We start from the raw sequence: 19,648 nt of genomic DNA on the forward strand, positions 1-19,648 counted from the left end.
TGTAAAGTGGAACTTGCTCAGTTGCCTGTAGCAACCAGAGTCCACCTTTCATTTTTGACAGCTCCTTTGGAAAATGAAAGGTGGAATCTGGTTGCTATGGGCAACTAAGCCAGTTCTACTTTACACCAGTTTGATAAATGACCCCAAATGACCCCAAATGTGCCCTAATGTGTGCCAATATTGTAGTTTTGGTAATTTTGGATTACACTGCCAGTGTATGTCCACTAACCTTTTTTCTGTGTTAAGATGCATAGTTGACTACACGTTTAAATACAAGGGGATCCCGCAAAACTTCATTTACCACATTGTTGTGTGTGCGCCAATGGGTATTACCCCATACCTTTACAGAATAAAGGGATAAGTGAGATGTGAAGAGAGCCTAGGCTTTAGTTTGAATATCAGTCGTTCCTTCTTGAATATATTTGGATATAGTGTTCTTTGGCATCCATGTTATCAATCTAACATTCTCCTTCGGAAGCTCACTGCTGTATGTTGGTTTCTTCTAGGTACTTCCTTGTATTATCTGCCTGGCCTTCTTTTCGGTGGAACACTAGAACACGACTGTAATGTACAACGTTCCATCGGCTATTACTTAGAAAGTTTGATCTGCCTGGCTCCATTTATGAAGCATCCATTAAAAATTACACTTCGGGGTGTCACCAATGATCAGATTGACCCTTCAGTAAGTTATCATCACAATCAGAAGACACCAGTCTCCTCAATTTGTCTTACAACATATTTAGTAGCACTGATACTGGTTTATTTATTGGGTTGGCGTGTAATGTTCATCAACTTTAGATCTTTTTTATTTTATTTTTTTGTCATCCTTTTTGTTAGGTGGACACTCTTAAGGCTACAACCATTCCATTACTAAAAAGGTTTGGAATAGATGGTGAGAATTTTGAGCTAAAGGTAAGAATTTAGATGGCAAAAAAATTACCTGTAGATTTATTAAAAGATCATTACTGTGTAGGATTCTGCTTGTATGGACGTCCTTCAGGACGCTCTAAAATACATAACTAAAGGTCCCTTTATACTATACATATTGTCCAATCATCCTTGTAATCATTCAATAAAGGATGTTATCTTTAGCTAGTAAAAATAGACTTTACTTTTGACTGATGGTCATATTTATGGACGCCTCTCAAATGTGTGTCTAAAAGTTGAAAATGTTTGATACATTTCATTTTACTCTATTACATTCAAATTTTAATTTTATTTATTTTTTTAGAAAGTAGGAGTATGCTTTAATGCTTGATTCATGTGACCGCTCTTGGTCCAGGATACATGACCTGTGTGTCGGACATCTCCCAGACCGACCGCAACTCCTCTGACCCAAACTGTCTGCCTCATAGATATTATTGATAGTCAGTTTCTTTTTGACTGCAGGTCTATTGTACTGTACGCACATGATGTGAGCACAGTACAGTAGAGCTACGATCATCTAGGAACTGCCTGCATCATTAATCACTGATGCAATCAGTTTTGGTCAGGGGCGTCGTGGTCTGTCTGGGAGATGTGGCTGACACACAGCCCTGTTTCCAGGACATAGGGTGGTCGTATGAATCAGCCCTCATTTATGAATTAAAGGTGTCTCCCAGAATAACGAAGGTAGTGTAGCTTGTTCTGTTTGCGTAGCTCCATTGACTACAGTGGGAGTTGCGAAAGCAGCAGGCCGTTTCCATGAGCCCAGCCACTTAGGGCAGGCACTCAATCCCATCTTCCCGTGGAAACAGTGAGATAGGATAATCTTTGTTTGCTAACATGGCCTACATTTTCTTCGTGAATATTTCATTTCATCGGTTTTGGTAGTTTTATTTTCTGATTGTGTGTGTTTTTTGCCTTCCTAGGTTGTGAAAAGGGGGATGCCGCCTGGAGGAGGTGGAGAGATAATATTTTCGTGTCCAATTAGAAAAGTTCTTAGACCAGTTCATCTGACAGATCCTGGCAAAATAAAGCGTATTCGAGGTGTGGCGTATCCTTTAACCAAGTGCTTTAACCAAAGGGGGGAATTTATCAAGGCCTTTTACACTGGTTGTAAAAAGATAAAAGGCCAGATTGCAGCACGTGCCATTTTTATACCGCTCATGTCGCTTTTGAAAAGTGGGACATTGGACATGGTTAATTAGTTGAGTAGGTGTGTGCCGTTCTTATCAGATGCAACTTTTTAAAAAGTTTCAAAGGTTGGAGCAATCTCATTCCTGTAAGGGGTTGGCATTAAAATGGGTCTAACGTTTCTAGCCAAATTTTAAAGTTATGCCAACTTAATCTAACTACCTGTAGCTTTTAAAAAATTTGGCACACTACGGCAACAAATACTTAAGCAAAACGGACTTCAAAAATTACCAGTATGATAAATCTCCCACTTAGTTCTCTTTCTGTCACTTTTGTTGAATTGTCAGCAGTTTTTCCTTGGGATACTTTGCCCCCTAAAACTGGGCAGATAAATAAAGCTTTGAATGCGAGACACACAATGATGGCTGTGATGTAAGTGGAGATGGGTGGAGGTGAAAATCTCTTATGTTCATGCTTGGAATAATTTCCAAAAAGCTTTGCCTAGTTATGTAACTTTTTTCCACAGCTGCTAGTGTTCCTTGCCCCTTCGTTATCGTTTACTGCAACATGAGATTTTATCTTTAACCCTCACTTAACAGATATTCTGTCCGAGTATCTCCACAAATTGGTAATAGGATTGTGGAGTCTGCAAGAAGCATTTTGAATAAGTTTCTCCCAGATATTTATATACACACAGACCATCTCAAAGGGACAAGTTCTGGAAAGTAAGTGTAAATGGATGGCACTTAAAGGGGTTGTCCAGCCTTTACTAAGTGATGGCCTATCCTTAGGCCGTCGCTAGCTGATCCATGGGGCTTCCTCCATTACAAGGTTGACAGAGCTGTGTAGTCCTGTCGGTGGCTTAAGGCAACGTAGCTACACCTGAATAGCTGCTGATCTGCAGGATACGTAGTGTCAGAGCCTTGCCGATCAGCTAGTGATGGCGTATCATCAACAATTAGTAAAGGCTGCACAATTCCTTTAAATGAGTTGTCTGGCTGTTTAAAAATTACTTCAAAATTATGTAAAATAATAAAACCAAAATAAAAAAAATATTTTGTCGCATGTGAACAGTTGAGTCCTGGTGTTTTATGTATGTGCTTTAACCAAGAATTTCCATGGTAAATGCTTAATTCCTAGGTCTCCTGGCTTTGGTCTATCACTAGTGGCTGAAACGACTGAAGGCTATCTAATTAGTGCAGAGCTTGCATCAAACCCACAAGGGCAGGGAGCAACTGTACTTCCAGAAGATCTGGGCAAGAACTGTGCCAAGCTGCTTTTGGAAGAAATCTATCGCGTAAGTAGGCTTGCGAAAGATGCCATGTACCCTTTGAAGTTTATTTTGATGTGGTCTGGACCCATAGATAGACAAAGAAACCTGACCACCCAAAATTTCACTGGAAAGTGGATTTCTAAGGGGGCGTTGGTCTTCTCAAAGGACTGGTAGTCATTTGCAGGAAATTTGGTCTTAGAGGTGATCTTTTGGATAGGTTTTACTAGTTATATTAGTGCAAATGTGTTTGTTTACTAAACTACTATAGTAAAAGTGATCTGACTTTTAAAAGAATTCTGTCACCACCATAATGGCCCTCCAACCGTCCTGGAGTACCTCACAGCTCTTGTCTTCATGTCCGCAGTGATGTTTTTGGGTAGATTGTCCGATTTGATTGATTCTGGCTTTAACTTCTGGATTAATTATATTCTTTCAAAATGGTTTCCAGCTCACCACAGTTGGAAATTATTAATACAAATTTGTTTGTGTATAATATAGTAAAAGCAAATATGAAAAAAAAAAAACGAAAAACACTGCAACATATCTAATTTGAGGAAATGCCTTATTCTCCACTTTTATCAGCCACGTCTCCCCACCCTGCCTCCTGAACCTATCATTCACCCTCAATTCACATAAAAATCCACCTTGAGAGACCAGAGGGAATATAGAGTGGAGGAGTAGTTAGCTGCTGGAGGGAGATAAAGGCGCAGATACAGAGATGCTGCTGGTTGTAGTTAAGTTTTCTGCCTCCTCGTGCCAGATTCACAGCTACACTGCTTATTTCTGCATGTTATTCATACTGCTGCAGCTTCTTATGGTGTGGTACAGAGTGATAGGGAGCAGTGTCTTTTCTTAATGAGCAGTGTATGTAACATCGTAGCAGTCTCTGTCCAAATGGAACCTGCAGAGGGGGGAAATTGGTGACTAAATGCAAGATACATGTCATGTAACTGTTACTCCTCATGGACACACACATCGGCTTATTGTGAAAAAGCTGCTGGTAGGCCCTAAATATTTTTCTGACATAGTTGCATAGTGTATGTTTCAGTATCGGAGCGAAAATGTCTGCAAGACACCTCTGACACCTCCTATGTCTAGGCGAAACAACTGGGATCTATTCCAATGGTGACTTAAGATAGAACTTGCATTTTCTTATTCTTCTGTCATTGAAAAATGGCCTATTGTTTAAAGCGATTGGCTACTTGTGACTACTGTGTCGGTAAGATGACTATATGGCACTTACTAATGTAGCCGTTGCTGATATTCTGTGCCATTTGCTGTATTTCATAAGCAGTTTCCCCCTTGTAAGGCACACCTTCTGCACTGTCCGCATAGAGATCGTGTCCACAAGATGGCGTCTGACTGAGGATCATGTGTTCAGGCAGATCCCTAATTTTTAATACCTAAAGTTGAGTTGCATCATGTACATGGTTGAAACTTTTTTTTTTTAATAGAGTACGGCTTTATGATATTAAACAATTCCACTTTTTAGACACTGCGTGTAAAACCGAAGGTAAAAATGCTTGTAGAAATACCATGACATTCGGCACAGTGGTGGTGTTTTTCAGTTACACTTGGGGGGAGGGCTTGTACAGCTCTACAAAACTAAATCTGTACTGACTAGTCTTGGAAATCCTCCCTATATTCCCGTCCAAGTATCAGCGTCTGCTTGTCTCAATTTACAAGTGTCGATTGAAACGCTTTGTTTTTCTGGCTTTGGTACTGCTATATTCTGCTATGCCACGCTGCTGGTTTGTAGGCTTCAAGACAAGCCCAGCAATTAATGTGTTGTAAGAAAAATGTGCATGTATTAAAATAGTTAATTAGGAAAACTGCATAACATTTAACCCATAAGCGTGTCCTAATGCAGTAGCATTTGCTTCCTTTTGTTCTTTTTTTTTTAATTTGCATTAAAGTGGTAGATCCACAAAAATATTCTACCTTTTTTTTAAACCTGTACATAGATCTGAATACTTTTGTAATTGCATGTAATGCATTTCTCTGTCCACCTCTTTGAGGTGGTCGCACATGTGCAGTTTCATCCCTTAACTGCCACCAGCCATATCTACCATTAGAAGCTGTGGCAGCTACAGAAAGAGAGCTGAAAGGATACTACCCCTGATAAAGGACATGCCCCTTGAGAAAGGACGCATCTCCTGAGCTGTCAGCCTGAAATAAATGTAATGGAGCAATGACTGGGGGATCTCTGGATCCATGTGAGGTACAGGGCTGGTTCTGGCTTTGTTAGAAAGAGATTGTCATGTACTATATGATGGCTGATTTTATATTTTTTATTTTGCATAAAGGGGTTATCCCATGATTAAAGTTGGTAATTTTAGTGACTCGGATTTCTAAGACTACAGTAGTGGCCCCTGCTGTTTGTCCTTTTGGTTTTCCGACTCCTGCATTCAGAGGTGGCGTAACATGCTCCGTAGCTTCTCTGATTTCTTCCTCCTCTTAGTGCTGACATAGTGATCTCATAGTGAAGTCATAGTAGTATAAAGCGATCTCTCTCTAGAGGTCAAAAAAGTGAGAATTACGCTGTAGGGTTACTTTTGCATTTATATATAAATGGTGTGCATTACTTCAGATATTTAAATTTTTTCTAATTCATGGAAATATCCCTTTAAAACTTTTTGGTGTTTGGTATCAGAAGTGCTAAAATGTTGAGCTTTGGTTAAAATGCATAGCAAACTTTAAATGGGTCGACATCACTACCATTGGGTATTAGATACAGGATAGAAGTCACCCACAATAAAGGATCTTTAAGGCCAGCCCAGGACTCTCATTCACTATAATGGGATCTGGTAGGGATCCAGCCTCTTTCTGGAATATATGCCTGCTTTTGGATGGACAAAAAATGGCTGTGGATGTTTTTGTTTTTTTTTGTCCAGCCACAAGCCAGTAACTATACCAGATACAGTGACTGGAACAGTGCTGGAGTCCACAATGCAGATGTGAATGTGGTGTAAAGGGTTTTTCCGATCCTTCTACATTGATGTCCACGCTTCAGGATAGGCTATCGGCGCTTATTGCGGCGCTCTGACAACCCTACATACCCCTATCGATCAGCTGTTCTGCAGCAGCTCCAGAAACGACAGTTGTAGTAGACGGAGCTGGGCACCACAGTGCTGCTTCTATTCACATCAGTGGGAACAGCGCTGCTGTAATCTGCTTCATCCATTGCAAAGTGGATGGAGTTGTAGGTCCGGAGTAACTGCAGAACAGCTGATAAGCGGCGTTCGGACACCCACCGATCGGCCACCTGAGGTTAGGCCATCAATATAAGAGGACTAGAACATCCCTTTAACTGAAGCATTGCCATTTTGGTAATTGTGCAGTCATAAAGGAGTTACTGCTGGAACCCATCTCAAGCGTCAATGGGCAATTTTAATTTATTTTTATTTTTTAATTGCCCCAGAAAGGCTGCAATGGCACCACCTGCTGGAGTTATTGGGGCATTTACTATTAACCATATTTGCCAGTGCCAGGTGTGCTCTGCATGGTTCACAGTCCTGTTACCTGTCTTTAATGTACATGGCAGAATGAGTCCATCCAATGCTAGGAAATGCCCCCAGCGTGCGGTGTCTCCTGTTTCTGCTCACCTCTGTGCAATATGAAATATACTTGTAGGGTGCAAACAGTGTTTCATAAGCTGTTATGCAAAGTGCGAGTTAACATTTTGTTGTTCGTGTGAAGGCAACCTCGCTTGTATTTGGTTTCAGTTAATAAATACCAGTAAGGCTGCTTGCCCAGAAAGCATAGCAAACTTGTGGGGATGACACAGTGGGCATTAAATTATAGGACAAGGTTGAGGAGACATTGTTCCACACGGGGAAAAGCTAGAAGGGATCTCCAAAATTAAAATCTAGGTAAGCTTTCTATTGTGTCCACATGCCGGTAGTCTGTTAACCGTTTGCTGTGCAAGCTCTTGGTTTCTAGTCTTATAGCTTTAGTGATTTCCACTACAAAGAATCTACCACATTCACGCTGGAGGCCGATGTAGCTGGCGTCCTATTTCTGTATGTCCTAACTTCATATAGAAGCACATCTTCTCTGTCCTCCTCCTAGGGCGGCCAGGTTTTGTCTCTGGCTCTGCGGCAGAAGTGTCTGTTACTGCTTTCTTAAAGGGAACCTGTCACCGGGATTTTGGTATAGAGCTGAGGACATGGGTTGCTAGATGGTCATTAGCACATCTGCAATACCCAGTCCCCATAGCTCTGTGTCCTTTTATTGTGTCAAAAAAATAAAATAAGATTTGATACATATGCAAATTAACCTGAGATGAGTCAGAGCTTGAAAGTATGACTTCTCTGGTCACACAAGAAAGATATGACTCTTATGTTAATTTGCATATGTATCAAATCTGATTTTTTTTTTTTACACAATAAAAGCACACAGAGCTATGGGGACTGGATATTGCGGATGTGCTAGCGGCCATCTAGCAACCCATGTCCTCAGCTCTATGCACAAAATTCTGGTGACAGGTTCCCTTTAAATATGTTTTTTATGCTGTGACTAAAATGCTCTAAATAATTGGCATGATATACAATGCCCCTAATGTTTTAGGGTATTGGCAACTGTGTTTGTAAATTGTGGTGATGCCAATATACCGTTGTGTTGCAGTAAGGCTACTTTCACACGAGCGTTAGTTTTCCGGTATTGAGTTCCGTCGTAGGGGCTCAATACCGGAAAAAAAACGCATGCATTCTGAATGGAGAGCATTCTGTTCATTATGCATCCGGATGTCTTCTGTTCTGTCCCTTTTGCGGTATTTGGCCAGAGAAAATACGGCAGCATGCTGCGTTTTTTTTCTCTGGCCGACATTCCGGAACACTTGCCAGATCCGACATTAATTTCCATTGAAATGTATTAAACGGGACCTTTCATGGGTCCGAACATTGTAAGAGAACTATATGGACATGTCGAGCGGCGCCCAGGGATCTCACTGCACTTACTATTATTCCTGGGCACTGCTCCGTTCGCCCGCTCTTGCCCCGCGCTGTATGGTAATTGCTACTATCGGCTCACCAGGGAGGAGTCTGCCCTGTTTATCCCTGGGCGTTCCTTCTCTCATGCTGTAGTGCTGTCCAATCGCAGAGCTCACAGCCAGGGAGAAAAAAAACCTCCCAGGCTGTGAGCTCTGCGCTGCCATTGGATAGCGCTACAAGGAGGAGGAGATGCCCAGGGAGAAACAGGGCAGACTCCTCCCTGGTGAACCGATAGTAGCAATTACCATACAGCACAGGGCCACAGCGGGTGACTGGAGCGGTGCTCAGGGATAATAGTAAGTGCAGTGAGAGCCCTGGGCGCCGCTCTACATGTCAAGATAGTTCTTACAATGTTCAGACCCATGAAAGGTCCTCTTTAATGCCGGATCCGGTACCAAGTGTTCAGGAAATTGCCGCATTGACGGATCCGGTTTTCTGGTCTGTGCATGCGCAGACATTTTAAAAAATACTGGATCAGTTTTTCTGGATGACACTGGAGAGACGGATCCATTATTTCAATGCATTTGTCAGACTGATCCGGAAACAAATGATATCAGTTTGCATACCGATTTCCGGCTCTGCCTGCCGGATTCTTCTAACGCTAGTGTGAAAGTACCTTAAGACTGGATTGTGGTTTACTGTGATCAACAGTGCTTTTTCCATGGGCCAACGTTTGGGCGGGCGAGCATTCATAAGAACACATTTCTGGTCACTGCCCTGTGTAAACAGGACAGCTACCAGCCGAAGAACGAGCAGACGTTTGTCAGCTGACTGGATCTTTTATGTGCCATACAAATACTTAGAGATGATTATCTAGCAAAACACATAATTGGAGGCGCCTCCTGCTTTTTGCTGTGTGGTGTGTTTTTTTTTTTTTTTTTTTTTTTTTTGCAGTAGATGGTTACAATCCAAAGGTAATTTTTTTTTTATTTTTATTATGCAACGCCACATTTACTGTCCAGTTAACGGAATACCTTTTGATGGCTGACTAACATCTCTGCTATGGCTGTTTTGCCCTACGTAGAAGCTTGTTATCTATTGTGGTGAGGTTTTATGGCCATTTAGAAATAATAAATGCAAACAAAACAGAAAATACACAATAAGAAAAAACTGACCGAAATCAATGGTGAATCCTCTTAGGCTAGTTTCACACTAGCGTTCAGCTGTCTGCTCGTGAGCTCCGTTTGAAGGGGCTCACAAGAGGACCCGAACGCTTCCGTCCAGCCCTGATGCAGTCTGAATGGATGCGGATCCGCTCAGACTGCATCAGTCTGGCGGCGTGCGGATCCGTCCAGACTTACAATGTAAGTCAATGGGGACGGATCCGTTTGAGCCATATTGTGGCATCTTCAATCTTCAAACGGATCCGTCCCCCATTGACTTTCAATGTAAAAGTCTGGACGGATCCGCTAATTTCACACTTAGCCATTTTTTGCCAATATAATGCAGACGGATCCGTTCTGAACGGAGCCACCGTCTGCATTAATATGAGCGGATCCGTTCAGAACGGATCCGATCGAACGCTAGTGTGAAAGTAGCCTTAGACCACACGCACATGACCATATTTTTGGTCCCACATTGGATTCGTATTCTTTGCGGTTCAAGGGTTGACCAATTCATTTCAATGGGACCATGTGCTGTCCACATCCATATGTCCGTTCCGCCGCCCCGCAAAAAAGAAACATGTTCTTTTCGTGTCTGTTTTGCGTGCATGAGGCCTTCCTGATTCATATGGAGTTCTGTAGTAGTGAAAAGTTAAAAATCAAGTTTTTTGACTAACCATTAGGCCTCTTTCACACGAGCGAGTTTTCCGTGCGGGTGCAATGCGTGATGTAAACGCATAGTACCCGCACTTTTTTTTGCGCATCAGTTCTGCATTGCGTGAAAAACGCAGCATGTTCTATATTCTGCGTTTTTCATGCAGCCCTGGCCCCATAGAAGTGAATGGGGCTTCAGTGAAAAACGCATTGCATCCGGAAGCAAGTGCGGATGTATTGTGTTTTTTCACTGGTGGTTGCTAAGGGAAGGTTTACAAACAACATCTGTTTTTTTTCTCGTGCGCGTAAAAAAACACCTCAAAACGCATTGCACCCACGCAGAAAAAACTGCACAAATGAACACAATTGCAGACAAAACTGACTGAACTTGCTTGCAAAATGGTGCGCGTTTCACTAAACTCATCCGGAGCCAATCCGTCACGCTCGTGTGAAAGAGGCCTTAGGGAGACTGCAAGAACAATCGGGCTTTTGCTGTGACTTCTTATACATGCATGTAATCATACACGCCTTTGGCATGGGCATGAGTTAGCCCTAGCAGATAACGTATGCAGTGGGATAATGCTTCCTTATATACTTGTGGGTATTCATAGCAGGCACCGAAGCCTTGGAGAAATATGAACTCATTAGAATGTGACTGTGGTTTGGAGCCTTGGCTGAGTAGGCATACAGTATGCCAGTATTTTTAGAGGGCATGGCGTCCTGAATACTTGATTTGCTCTTGACAAAGAAACCTGCAGCAACTTGTGTGCTTTTTATCTCCTTATCATAATCATTTTTATATTAATAAACCCATCTATTACACTTAGACTCAAACTAGACTGCATGATGACTGACTGTTTACCTTGTTGGACTCCAGCCATGAATGTCTGAATGGAGTTTGAGTGTTCTTCCCTGTGTGTATAGAGGCCCCATAGTTCTAGGTAAATGTGTTTCCTAATAAATGGGCCGTACATAGTGTTTGTGTGCATTTTGGATCAGAAATTTGATCCTCAACCCTACTGGGGGCTGAGATCAGTGTGAGTGAATATAATTTTCATAGTACAGTATAATATATTGATGCCATATGAAGAATAGGAAGTTAACAGAAGTAACCCCCGTGCTTCTGTTCTGGACGTCTGTGCCATAATGCACTTTATTACCCTCTAACGAAGAATTTAGTTTTTTTTTATCCTCCTCCCTTTAACGAAATCAAAGTTTTGTCCTTTCCCCTGTGCTCTTCAGAGTGTATTTTCCAAAGTAGATTATGCAATGCTCTGTTTCACCACTAAGGGGCAGTGTTTGCAATGGCTATAACATGAAAACGAGCATTATTACGGCTAGCACTATTGATTTGGGATTTGCTCTTTACTTATCCTTTTGTGTCGGGATTTAATTTTTAAGATATGTCAGTTCAATTTAAATTATTTTCAGAAAACATCGTGCTGTCATGCATTGTTTGCTGCAGTTAATTTCCTGTCCAGCATGTGGCCTGCTCTCCTTATCCTACAGTGTAAGACTCACATGCTTGTGTTTGCAGGGGGGATGTGTGGACTCCGTAAATCAGAGTTTGGTTCTTCTCCTCATGACCCTTGGACAGCAGGATGTTTCGAAAGTTTTGCTTGGACCTTTGTCTCCTTACACGTAAGTTTTTACCATGTCACGTGTGATAGCTTGACTTCTGGTTTATATATATATATTATATTATATTATATTATATTAATATAAATTTGATCAATCGTGTAATGTTCTTAGGAACTGTTCTATGGAGAGGATCATCCTGGTCTGGTGCGGTGTCAAAGAATGTGAACTGTCCTTTTTCGGTTATCATGGTACCGGTGCTGTATATGTGTAAGGTACAGTACTGTGATAACTGAAGAATGGTGGTGCCATCAAGAGACTGACCGCTCAGGGCCTCACTACACAGAACATGGGACTCATCAACGGATGTTAATGAAATGTAGTAACACCTAACTGGATTTCCTTCATTCTATAATGACCAATGTAGAACAGGATTTGGATGAACTTTCCTTTAAAGGGGTCATTGATATCAGATTGGCGGGGGCCTGACTCTTGGCACCCCTTGCCAATCAGCTGTTTGAAGGGGTAGCGGTGCCTGTAAAAGTGTAGAGCTTCCGCTTCAAAATTCTGCTTTGCAGAGCCGTGTAATTGCTACTGCTTGTCCATTCACGTGAATGGGACAAGCGATTTGTAATTATGTTGTGTGGCAGCACAACCCCTTTAAAGGGAACCTTTCAACTGAACATGTAGTCCAATCTGTAGGCAGCATTTTAGAGCATGATGAGCGGTGACTGATACATAGGTTTGTGGAAAAGTCAGTATGAATTGCATATTATTTAAACCCCTGCTGTTTGTAGGCTTAAAGGGGTTGTCTGCTTTTTACTATTGATGACCTATCCTGAGGATAGGTCATCAATATCAGATTGGCACCCTCGCCAATTAGCTTTCTTTTTTTTTTTTTTTCTTTTTTTTTTTTTTCTTTTGGAGAAAGCAGTCCCCTGCACTGTTTACCTGTTTACCACAACAATTGCAGTGGTGAGCAGGTGTGATTACAAGTATGGTGTCCTCATTCATCTCTATGGGACAGCTCTGTTTGTCAAGTGAAAACTACAGAGCCGTTGCATACAAGTGAATGGGGACGCCATACTTGTAATTACACCTGCTCACCTCTGTAACTGCTGCAGTGAGCGGATAAACAGCTCATTACCGGGAATTCCAGAAGTCTGATCCCTGCCGATCTGATATTGACCTATTCTGAGGATAGGTAATCAATAGTAAAAAGTGGACAACTCCCTTTAAAAGTCCAGTGGGCAGTTCTACTCAGTGACTTAAGAGCTATCTCTTGATTGTGGCGACACCGAGAGTAGTCAGTCACTGATTAGGACCACCCACTGTACTTCTAAGCCTGGAAGCAGCAGGTATTTAAATGAACAAAATACAGGTAAAGCTACTTTCACACTAGCAGTTTTTGCGGATCAATCATGGATCTGCAAAAACGCTTCCGTTACAATAATACAACCGCATGCATCAGTCATGAACGGATTCGGTTGTATTATGTCTTTTATACAGGTAGGACAGATCAGTCATGGACACCATTAAAAGTCAAAGGGGGACGGATCCGTTTTCGCATCACATCGCGGACAGAAAAACTCTGCTTGCAGCGTTATTCTGTCCACAGTGGGAGCGCAACCAAACTGAACGGAATGCATTTTAGTGCACTCTGTTTTGTTCAGTTCAGTTTTGTCCCCATTGACAATGAATGGGGACAAAACTGAACAGTGTTCTTCTGCTATTGAGATCCTATGACAGATCTCAATCGCGGAATTGAAAACGCTAGTGTGAGTGTGCTAGTAGCCTTATACTTAATCATTTTTATCATAAAACTATATCAATCTGCTCTATAACATGCTGCCAGCATTTGGACTGCAGATGCAACATGACATGTTCCCTTTAAAGACAATCATGGTCATAAATCAGGCCTATTGTCTGGTAGGGTTGATTGTGCTAAAATATTTTTGTGTTTCTAGTGTTAACATTTGCAGACTATCATTTTAGTTTTTATTAATATTTATGCAAATAACCTATTAGGAGCACCAAGGGGCCGGACAAAGTGCTAGGAGCAATTCTTGCGCAACATTCCTGTGCTCTCTGTACTCCCCACTTCACTTTGACGGGGCTAGACATCTCTTCTAGCCCTGTGTTCTCGCAGTGACTGTGCTTATGCAGTGGATGAGATGCTATTTCCTGAGCTTGGGAAGCAGCACAAGATCTGTTGCTGGAGCGCTGTGCCTATGTGCAAGATCTGATCAGCGCTTTCCAAGCTCTTCAGATCCACAACTCTTTGGTGCTCCAAAAAGGTAATTTGCATAAATATGAAAAAATTAGCCAAAAAGGTATCATTTTAGTCAACATGATCAACCCTACCAGACAATATACCTGAAACAAACGAAAAGAGAGCTCATATTACCAAAAATATATAAATTTTATTACAATAAGTTAAAAAATGATGACAAAAAAAGAAGGGTAAATTAATACATGAGATGCCGTGAAACCAAGGTGATGGGAGCGGAGAAAAAACAGCACCACCCTGGGAGGAAGGAGCACACGGTTGAGACAAATGAAGAGATATAGTATACATAATATCTGACATGGAAATGAGTAGTCTTGGGTACAGTGCCCAGTCCATGCGAGAAGTAAATAGAGAGATAAAACCTTACAATATTAGGTAAAGCACGGTCAGCTCATGCACCCCCACTAGAAGTAGATACAAACATATAAGGATAGAGATTGTATCAGACAGGGCAAAGTGCCGGTGGACAAAAATTGACCACACAATCAGCGGGGGGCAATGGGAGACCAGAGCTTACCTGAAATAACCGTGTGCAAAGAAACCCAGGGTGGCGCTACCCCAACGCGCGTTTCGGCGTGCCTTCGTCAGGGGGTAGCGCCATCTCTGTGAACCAAGTTTAAATAGGCTCTCTTAGCCAATAGGAATGAGTACTTACTCGTTCCCAGGTGTGCATGTTGACAAAGCGCGCTGAGATCCTGGCGATTCGCATCCGGCCGCCCCACAGCCGGCGTTCCGCCGGCACGCCTACCCCACGTGATAAAATCACATGATTGGGCGGCACTGGCGTAAGGATGCACGGGTGTGAGGCGCCGGAGGCGGCACCCAGGATGACGCGCGCTCACATGACAGAAGGGGAGGAGCATGAAAATACCAGCGGATAGCCCAGCGAAATGACCCACAGTCTCAGAATCCTGAACCAGGCCGTATTTAGCAAATAGTAATATTACAGACAAGCCACAAACAAACCATCGATACGGCATCTGTGGCTCTATAACAATATGTGTATGCATACACAGTACGAAAAAGAATATTAATATACAAATATACTGTAATGCATAAATAGAACTATATAAATAATTTCATACATACAGAATCAATAATAATATTAGAAAAAAAATAATACATAAAATGTATGCATACACCAGCATGATTAGAAATATCAAACATGATTATAATTAGGTAAGAATGGAAGAAACAACAAACATTAATCATAATAGAAGAATAATAATAAATATATAAGAAATATATATATAAATTAATGAGCAAACAGGTGGGAACAGGAAGGAAAAAGGGAGAGGGGAGGGAAGGAAAAAGCCAGAGACCTATTGCAATATAATACATGCTCGATGTATGCCGTATCGATGGTTTGTTTGTGGCTTGTCTGTAATATTACTATTTGCTAAATACGGCCTGGTTCAGGATTCTGAGACTGTGGGTCATTTCGCTGGGCTATCCGCTGGTATTTTCATGCTCCTCCCCTTCTGTCATGTGAGCGCGCGTCATCCTGGGTGCCGCCTCCGGCGCCTCACACCCGTGCATCCTTACGCCAGTGCCGCCCGATCATGTGATTTTATCACGTGGGGTAGGCGTGCCAGCGGGACGCCGGCTGTGGGGCGGCCGGATGCGAATCGCCAGGATCTCAGCGCGCTTTGTCAACATGCACACCTGGGAACGAGTAAGTACTCATTCCTATTGGCTAAGAGAGCCTATTTAAACTTGGTTCACAGAGATGGCGCTACCCCCTGACGAAGGCACGCCGAAACGCGCGTTGGGGTAGCGCCACCCTGGGTTTCTTTGCACATGGTTATTTCAGGTAAGCTCTGGTCTCCCATTGCCCCCCGCTGATTGTGTGGTCAATTTTTGTCCACCGGCACTTTGCCCTGTCTGATACAATCTCTATCCTTATATGTTTGTATCTACTTCTAGTGGGGGTGCATGAGCTGACCGTGCTTTACCTAATATTGTAAGGTTTTATCTCTCTATTTACTTCTCGCATGGACTGGGCACTGTACCCAAGACTACTCATTTCCATGTCAGATATTATGTATACTATATCTCTTCATTTGTCTCAACCGTGTGCTCCTTCCTCCCAGGGTGGTGCTGTTTTTTCTCCGCTCCCATCACCTTGTTTCACGGCATCTCATGTATTAATTTACCCTTCTTTTTTTGTCATCATTTTTTAACTTATTGTAATAAAATTTATATTTTTGGTAATATGAGCTCTCTTTTCGTTTGTTTCTGCTATTTCACTCGGGAGCTTTTACCGAGTTACACTTTAGGTGTATCCCCTGTGGCTATTCAGGGTGGGCACTGTCTCTTACCCGCCCTGGGGATACCCTGGGTCATTCTTGTTTGTCAGACAATATACCTGGTTTAATTGGGTTGATCCTGCTCAGAGTATGCTCTTTAACCACTCCAGGACCGCCTAACGCACGGATGCTTCCTGGAGGCGGTCGATTCATTCCTCCTGGACGCATCCGTGCGTCATCTTGTGAGAGGCGAGATTTCCTGTGAACGCGCGCACACAGGTGCGCGTGTTCACAGGATCGGAAGGTAAGAGACTGGATCTACAACCTGTCAGCGGCGATCGTTCGCTGGCAGGCTGTAGATGCGTTTTTTTTTTTGTTTGTTTGTTTTTACCCCTAACAGGTATATTAGACGCTGTTTTGTTAACAGCATCTAATATAACTGCTACCTGGTCCTTTGGCGGTCCCTTTTGCTTGGATCGACCACCAGAGGACACAGGTAGCTCTGTAAAGTAGCACCAACCACCACTACACTACACCCCCCTGTCACTAATGAACCCCTGATCACCCCATATAGACTCCCTGATCACCCCCCTGTCATTGATTACACCCCTGTAAGGCTCCATTCAGATGTCCGTATGTGTTTTACGGATCCACGCATCCATGGATCAGATACGCAAAACACATACGGACATCTGAATGGAGCCTTACCAGGGGGGTGATCACCCCATATGCACTCCCTCATCACCCCCCTGTAAGGCTCCATTCAGACGCCCGTATGTGTTTTACGGATCCACGCATCCATGGATCGGATCCGCAAAACACATACGGAATAGATTCTCCCCCCCCCCCCCCTTACAAAGTCTCATATTCCACTAACTTGTGTCAAAAAATAAAATCTCACATGGACTCGCCATACCCCTCACGGAATCCAAATGCGTAAAATTTTTTAGACACTACTTTTTATTCCAGACTACTTCTCACGCTTTAGAGCCCCTAAAATGCCAGGGCAGTATAAATACCCCACATGTGACTCCATTTCGGAAAGACACCCCAAGGTATTCCGTGAGGGGCATATTGAGTCCATGAAAGATTTAAATTTTTGTCCCAAGTTAGCGGAAAGGGAGACTTTGTGAGAAAAAACAAAAAAAACAAAGTTTTTATACAAAGTTGGCATTTGACCAAGATATTTCTCACCCAGCATGGGTATATGTAAAATGACACCCCAAAACACATTCCCCAACTCCTGAGTACGGCGATACCACATATGTGACACTTTTTTGCAGCCTAGGTGGGCAAAGGGGCCAACATTCCAAAGAGCACCTTTTGGATTTCACCGGCCATTTTTTACAGATTTTGATTTCAAACTACTTTGCATGCATTTGGGCCCCTAAAATGCCAGGGCAGTATAACTACCCCACAAGTGACCCCATTTTGGAAAGAAGGCACCCAAAGGTATTTCATGATGGGCATAGTGAGTACATGGAAGTTTTTATTTTTTGTCACAAGTTAGTGGAAGATGAGACTTTAGTGGGGTTTTTTTTCCTTTACATTCATCATTTTTTGTGACAAAAAATAAAAAGTTCTATGAACTCACTATGCCCATCTTTCCGAAATGGGGTCATTTGTGGGGTTTTTCTACTGTCTGGGCATTGTAGAACCTAAGGAAACATGACGGGTGCTCAGAAAGTCAGAGCTGCTTCAAAAAGCGGAAATTCACATTTTTGTACCATAGTTTGTAAACGCTATAACTTTTACCCAAACATTTTTTTTATCAAAGACATGTAGAACAATAAATTTAGAGAAAAATTTATATATAGATGTCGTTTTTTTTAGAAAAGCTTTTAACTGAAAGTGAAAAATGACATTTTTTGCAAAAAAATCGTTAAATTTTGATTAACAAAAAAGTAAAAATGTCAGCAGCAATGAAATTCCACCAAATGAAAGCTCTATTAGTGAGAAGAAAAGCAGGTAAAATTCATTTGGGTGGTAAGTTGTATGACTGAGCAATAAACTGTGAAAGTAGTGTAGTGCAGAATTGTAAAGTGGTCTGGTCATTAAGGGTGTTTAAGCTAGGGGGGCTGAAGTGGTTAAGTCTGAAAAAGTACTATTTGGTGAACTGGAAAAAAAGAGCCATACCCAGCTGATCGTTTTATATGCTTTTAACTTTTCTTTTCTGTTCTGTGTGTGTGTACTTGCCAGGATTGAATTTTTGCGACATTTGAGGAGCTTTTTCCAGATCATGTTTAAAATGGAAAGCAAGATGTTTGAAGAGCGTAAAGGAGCAGAGAAAGTGTTGATGACCTGTGTCGGTGTTGGATTTTCCAATCTCAGCAAGACAATAAAATAGTGCAGCCAAATTCTCTTGGGGATCGTACTGACAGATGTACTCGTTCCTAGAGCCAGAATTTGGGGTTTGCTGTGCTGTATCATTGGGAACAGTGAAGTTGCAAACAAGACTTTATTTTCCACTTGGACCAGTGGTACTTAATCAATAACATATCGACCTTCCAAGCATCTGCCACCAAATATTCACATAGGACTCTGACAACCTAAATTATCTAACAGTTTTTTTTAGAAGTGTATTTATATTCCCTGGTGTTCTTTGTTTGGGATACACCCTTGGATATGTAAATAATGCTTTATAAACCATTTGGGTATTTTTGCTATGTTTAACAAACTGGAGTACTTGACTTATTTAAAAAAAAAAAATGGGTGAATACAGAAACGGGAGAAAAATCTCATCACATGGTAACTGGCCATGCCTGATGCATCGTGGTACAGAAAAAGCATTTCTGCAAAGAGTCCCAAACATTCAGCAACTGTGATAGACTAACGATGAGCCCACAGACACTTTCTATCTCTGGGTTCAATCTTGAGAGCTAGTGAGGGGTGGCAGGGACCAATCCTGCTTTGAGGGAAACCAGTGTTTGGCGGATCTATAGAAGGGTCTCTGTCAGCTGCTACTGGGTTGTGTAATCTGGAGTCATTGAGAGCAGCCCCTCATGCATTAAAGCCTCATGCAACCGTAGTTTTTGTCCATGTTTGTGTTTTGTTTTTTTTGTTAGTTTTTTTTTTGCCTTCCTCTGGATCAACTTGATGGATAGCCGAACTGGATGGACAAATGTCTTTTTTTTTCGGCCTTATATACTATGTCCAATCCACCTTTTTTGCGGATTGCACATAGAGCTATTTGTTTCTGTGGGTCCACAAAAAAGGTGGACTGCACACAGATGTTGTTCATGAGAACATTCTCAATTTTTCGGACAATGTGCATTTTTACTGAAATGAGAACATTGCAGAATGCACATGGCTGGTATCCATATTTTGCAGACCACAAAATGGATATGGTTGTACCTGATACCTGAAAGTGCAAAACCTATTGTAGATGGATTTCGCCTATGACTGCACCTGTGGAGAGACCGCCTCCCCTCAGGACAGGACACTGAAACCAAAAT

The 19,648-nt window shown here is 42.1% G+C and overlaps 1 protein-coding gene across 1 annotated transcript in view; it reads left to right on the forward strand.

Annotated features, from left to right (window-relative positions):
- RCL1 (RNA terminal phosphate cyclase like 1) overlaps window positions 1–18,870 on the forward strand; it is a 36,081-nt gene extending 17,211 nt beyond the window's left edge. The window contains exons 3-9 of the mRNA XM_044272086.1: window positions 507–682; window positions 838–912; window positions 1,851–1,975; window positions 2,655–2,780; window positions 3,196–3,352; window positions 11,614–11,717; window positions 18,393–18,870. Coding sequence (XP_044128021.1) covers window positions 507–682; window positions 838–912; window positions 1,851–1,975; window positions 2,655–2,780; window positions 3,196–3,352; window positions 11,614–11,717; window positions 18,393–18,540 — 911 coding nt within the window. The 3' untranslated portion in view covers window positions 18,541–18,870. The remainder of the gene's footprint in view (window positions 1–506; window positions 683–837; window positions 913–1,850; window positions 1,976–2,654; window positions 2,781–3,195; window positions 3,353–11,613; window positions 11,718–18,392) is intronic.
- The last annotated feature ends 778 nt before the right edge of the window (window positions 18,871–19,648 follow it).

Source organism: Bufo gargarizans, chromosome 1, assembly GCF_014858855.1.
Source record: "Bufo gargarizans isolate SCDJY-AF-19 chromosome 1, ASM1485885v1, whole genome shotgun sequence".
In the NCBI taxonomy this organism is placed as follows: Eukaryota; Metazoa; Chordata; class Amphibia; order Anura; family Bufonidae; genus Bufo; species Bufo gargarizans.